This window comes from Fukomys damarensis, unplaced genomic scaffold (assembly GCF_012274545.1).
Source record: "Fukomys damarensis isolate Sample0158 unplaced genomic scaffold, DMR_v1.0_HiC HiC_scaffold_26, whole genome shotgun sequence".
Lineage (NCBI taxonomy): Eukaryota > Metazoa > Chordata > Mammalia > Rodentia > Bathyergidae > Fukomys > Fukomys damarensis.
Window position 1 is genome coordinate 34,915,610 of NW_022900938.1, and position 5,771 is coordinate 34,921,380.

The following is a 5,771-nucleotide window of genomic DNA, read 5'->3' on the forward strand; positions in this document are numbered from 1 at the left end:
AAAAAAAAAAAAAAAAAAAAAAAATTCAGAATTTGTTTTAAATGGCCTAGTTAAAAAAGAAACACATTACCTTTAAAATGAATTATTTTTGCTTATTCTGTTGCTTAGGAAACATTTTTGGAGTCTGTTAACAAGAAGGTACCAAATATCCACAGCTCAGCAAGACAGACACTGCACAAAATTCCTAAATAACAGTCCACAACCACAGAAAATGGGCAATGCAGCACAGAATAATCAAAAGCAGCTTCATATTTTCTGGATAAAACAAAGCATCATTTGTACTGAGGCATTTTTAGAGGGTACCACTGAAAGTCAGACTGCACCCTGGAATGGCTTAAAATACCAAGTTTAACAATCACATCAATGGTTTTTAAACTTTACAGGCAAACAGCTTCCTTCTATTTCAAATTCAAAGTGAAGAATTAGATGCAAGGCTAACAGATTAATTCAGTGCGCACACAGATTTAGAGACTATCCAATGCCTTAATTAACACCATTACAAATGCGTTTAGCCAACCACCTGGGTTTTAATGCTAGCAAGGTGAAGGCCAAATGTTTTTAATAAATTGCTTCAAACTAAGCCTCCCTGATTAAAATGAACATGAACAATTGAATTGAAAAGACTAATAGTTATTATTTTGGCACATTAAAGAACTGTTCTTTAATCAGTCCGTATTTTAAGACAGTTCTACAATTAAAACTTCACCAATCTTTGCTTTTCTGCCTCATATCAGCCCTACTCCCACAACCAGTACTGGCTGGTTATATAAGATTCAAAACTGGCAGGAGGCCAGGAGAGGAGACACAGATAGAAGAACTAGCCCGGTCTGTAGAGAGCAAGAGGTCGTACCAGTCTAAAACTTCCAAAAAGATTCCAAAATCTCCAGAGTTTAAAGAAAAAACAGAAACAATATCTATTGAGAGCTTGCATTATATTATAGACCTTAGATAAAATTGTTTCATTTCTTGAAAATAAAAAGTGGAAAAATTTTAAATTTTCTAAGTCATTTACTTGCTATGTGGTAGGAGCTATTGTTTTTTCAAAGGAGGAAGTAGTATTTTTACCACCACCTATCCTAGGTATGTGTGCTTTGTTCATTTTTGAAGGGGAGACTCCAGTCTGATTAGCTCTGACTGAAGAGGAATATCTGGGACGCATGTGCTGGCAGAAGTCCACGATGGCCTGGAGATGCTGAGAAATCCCCACACACTCTCCTTGTCTCTCTTGCAGCTAGAATCCAGGCATGTGAACAAGGCTCAGCCACTACCATACACCTACCTGACATTTTCAGATTTCCCACACTGTATGATACCACAAGTGAGTACACAAGTCGCTATACATTTGTCCGAACCCATATGAAGTACAACACTAAGAGCAAACCGTAATATGTCAATATAGGTTCATTGATTGTAATAAATGCCACACGATGGTGGGGGCTGATAACAGTGGAATCTGTGGATGTGTGGTGGCAAAACTCGGTACCTTCTAATCAATTTTGCTATAAACCTAAAGCTAACCCTTAAAAAGCCTTTAAAAACAAAACATTAGGATTACATTAAGGGTTAAATGGAATGTACAGATAATTTTGGAAGAATCAGTCAGTTTAAAATAATCAACCTGCTTATCAATTCAGGAATATGGTATTTCTAATTTATTCAAGCCATCCCCTTAAGTCCTTTGATACAGTTTTGTCATCTGTTTCAATATAAAACTTACATATTTCTTAAGGTGATTTAAACATTTTTGTGGCTATTCTAAGACAGGACTTTCTCCTATTCATTTTCAGAACAGTATACTATGAAAAAGATACTGGCTTCCTATGTTGCTCCTATATCCACTCTTGTCAGGTCAAGATATCAGATACATCCAATTTCAGAATGCAGCAATTATTTAATTTTAATTTAAGTAAAAATTTAGTAACTAACATCAAAGGAAAGGTTAGTTAAAATAAAGTAATATGTGGTAGAAGGTTGTAGATGTCTCTGGGGAGCTTCCAAATAAAGATAAAGCCTCATGTGCTTGTTCTAGATCAAGGTCCCAGCATAAAAAAAAAAAAAAAAAAAAAAAAAAAAAAGATGCACTTGTTTGGCCTTCCCCTCATTATGGCTTAATAGTGATTTTTGCTCTCTTCACCCTAACTCAAGGTCAAGAGAAATATAGGGCTCATCTACACTGACAGAACAGTGGGGACAGGGTGAACAGTCTTCCCAAAAAGGAGATTTAAAAGTTTTGAATGTTGTATTCTCCAACATGCCTCTTCAGCCTGTAGAAAACATTTTGTCCCCAGCTATAAGCTTTTCCATGGTAAAAAGTGTCAGCAAAAAAAAAGAATTCTGCTATATTTAGAGTTCATTCAATGACTTTCAATAGTTATCTCAAATATCCTTATACACATTGTAAACTTGAATTTCAACAGTAGTTTAAAGCAGCTACATGGGACATATTCTTTTAGAGACAGGAGCTGAGAGAATAACAACTCATCAATACTTTTGAAAAATATTTGGTTTCTTTTAAGTATTACTCTGCATTTTCCAAATTCTCAAAATAAATTCAACATAAAAGTGAATGTAGTAAAATACTGTCAGTAAAAAATCTACAAATAATATGAAAAGCTGAGCTCAAATTTTTACAAATAAATATTTCCTAAATTTCTGTGATTGTAACCTCAGGCACTGAAGATTTTTTTTTGTCTTTGCAATAAAGATTGGTTTAAATTGGGAAAAGTAGAGCAAAATTTTTCCATATTGAAGGAGAAATTATTACCTTTCAGAGCAATTTTAGTAGATTAGCCAGCTTTAATTTATAGAGAAACTTAGCTACAATTTACTTATATAATGAGAATTGGCAAGAACTCAACACATGAATGGTCGAATTCCAAGTATTTTCCCCAATCATTCTGTGACATAACTTCATCAGGATTTGAAATTCCATCTGCTTTGTTCTTAGCCTAACAAAGCCAGATTCTAGTTAAGAGCAAACAGGCACAAAACATATAGATGCTTTATAAGAAATGTTCCCCATTGCTTTTTAAGTTGGTTTACATTAGTGAAAAGGCTATGGTGTGGGAATTATTAAGAAAACAGGATTCAGAAAAAACAGTAGTTACTCTGAAAGACCAAAGGTAGACATAAACCCCCAAGTCACAAGCTCTGAAAATGGAAAAGATTCAAAGGCAAACTATGTTCACTGTCTGGCCCATCTGAAAAGACGGAAGCCTAGAGTCACTAATACTGGTATTTCCCATGGACCTGGTGCTGGTCAAAGAGGATCGTAGGTCTGTTTTGAAAGACTCTTTTACTGTGTAAGGAGTTTTGGCTTGGAGACACTGGCCTGAGGAAAAAACTACTGGTTGGCAACCCCATCTCAAAAGAGAGCTTAGCATCTAACTCTCTGCTGGAAATTACAAAGGTTTCTAAACAGAAAAAAAAAAAAAAAAAAAAAAAAAAATTCTAGAATTGCTGTCAGATGAGCCAAAGCTTAAAAATTAATAGCCTTCAGAGAACTAATGAGATAGACATTTTGGTCTTGACCCAGTAGAAGATGAATGTACCGCCAGACAGAAATGATGTGAATTAAAATTTCTCCATAGTAACAATTATAATTAATTATTCAAAACTAAGGGTTGATTTTCTAAGGTTATGAGCTAACTGTAGTCCCCTGTTTGTATTATTAAAATCTAGTTTCTCCTCTATTCTTTCTATATGCTTACCCAAGCATTAATGAGAAGCTTTTATAATGGGATTTTAACAGCAACCTTATAATAAAGGCTCTACTTGTAAGGTGTATTTGACACTTTGCAGAGTATGCTTAAGGGATAATTAGTAATGCACTAATTCTATCTAGGTTCCATACAACCAAAACATTTAAAAGTCCATTTAGTCTCATAAAAGCACAGAAAAACAGATATTAATAATATTCTTACATTACAGGTCCTTTTGAATTGAAGAATTCACTGTAATTTGGTGATGTTTCAGTAGTAAGTGCAATTATTTATATTTCAAATATTATTTGACACATATTAAATAGAAAAGGGGCCATTTTCCAATAAAACTGAATTAACATGAGTTTGATGAGTGAAATCAACATTTCAAGACAATATTGGCCAATAGATTTTTATTGTGTAATACAAGGAGACACACATAATTTTTCTAGCTATACTAATAGAATATAACAATAAGTAGTTACCAGAGTAACCTCAGAGGAGGTTATCACAGGGAACATAATGCTACTAAGCTCCCAATAATACTACAGCCAGGAATGAAACCCAAGCCAAACTGAGCAGCTCACCTCATAATGAAAACTAGCAGTCTGGCATTAAGTGGGGCCACACCTGTTAGGAGTAAAATTTGATACTAAAAAAAGATCAGAACTAGTCAGTCAGCAGTTGGTCAAACATATAAAATGCAATTCCACGTAGAACAAGGAAAAGGGCTTTCTAGAACTCAAATTCCTGAACACACCTGTTACCCCTCAGGTCTTTAACTCTAAATGCCTCCAGATCTGAATGACTTGTTAAAATTATGAACCTTCAAACTCTTCTGGGGAAGGATTTGGCTTGTAACCCAAACTCAATTTTCAAAGTCACTTCTCATAAAGCTCCAAAACGTACTAAATTTCTCACAGCCTTGAAAATGCTATTGTTCAAACCCTCTCCGACCCCATTCCCAAAGGAACTCCTGGCCTGCAGTGAGTGGAATCTTGATATCCAACACCCACCGTACTTGTTCAACTTGTTCTTGTACACATACCTGTTTCCTTCTTGCTTCCTTTTCCTCCCTCTCGGCTCTTCTTCAGCACAGCCTTTAACATTTTTGATACTCTTTCCTCCTAAAGAAAAAGAGGAGAAGGAAGAAAAGAATTAAAGATTGAAAGACTTTGAATCCAACTTTTGTTTTGATATAAGAAGTAACTTGCATTACAACCAAACTGGACAATGTAAAGGTAGCTTGAGTTTTACATTAATTTCTTATTTGGTGGGAAATTAAATGCTAAAGACAAAGAATGTTTTATAATTTTTAATGAAGTGATCTGAAGTTCATTGTCTTATTATAAGTTAAAAAAAACAATAATGTATGCACAGCATTCCACATTTAAGGTTATGAAGCTTACACTGGGCACATGGCTATAAGATATTTGGCATGGTAATACAGTCCTCCAACCCTGCTCCATCAAAAGGGAGAAAATACCACAACACGAAACCAAAAAGATAATGGTTAAAGGCAATGTACTACAGGTGCTTCTAATTATATACTTATAAGAAAAATATTCAGAAGGTTATCGGAATAGAACACACCTTATAATTATTTGCAAAATAAATACAGTGGGAACACATTTTAACCCTGATGTCAGGTGACCTAATTAAACAGTACACACTTTCATGCGATTTTACTATATATATAGTTACGACTTTGAGGTGGAGAAGAGAGGTGAGTAGAATAGACCTGCAGCATTATGGCTGACTCTTTACAAAAAAGCTATAAGCTATATTTTTAAGCAGGGTTATACTGAGCTTATAAAACAATACAATGACCCAAGCAATCATCTCTACAGTAAGAGACAGACAATGGTACTATTATTTCATCATGAAGCTAGTGTCCTTTAGCTACACACACACCAACTCAAATGATGGCTGGAAAACCCCAAGCACTAACAAATCCTAGTGGGTTATGTTACCCATCATGCTTTTGCTGATGCACTAAGGAAAGCCAAAGGCAATAGGCTGCTCAATAGACAAGAAGCGGGGGGGGGGGGGCACCCGCGGGGACGGGAA

General features: G+C 35.1%; 1 protein-coding gene across 9 annotated transcripts in view; it reads right to left on the minus strand.

The window, feature by feature from the left end:
- The window catches only part of Tanc1 (tetratricopeptide repeat, ankyrin repeat and coiled-coil containing 1), a 199,867-nt gene that overhangs the window by 139,366 nt on the left and 54,730 nt on the right, over window positions 1-5,771 (minus strand). For all 9 annotated transcript variants that reach the window (XM_033756295.1, XM_033756293.1, XM_033756294.1 and 6 more), the window contains exon 2: window positions 4,750-4,828. In XM_033756295.1, the coding sequence (XP_033612186.1) occupies window positions 4,750-4,828 (79 nt within the window). The remainder of the gene's footprint in view (window positions 1-4,749; window positions 4,829-5,771) is intronic.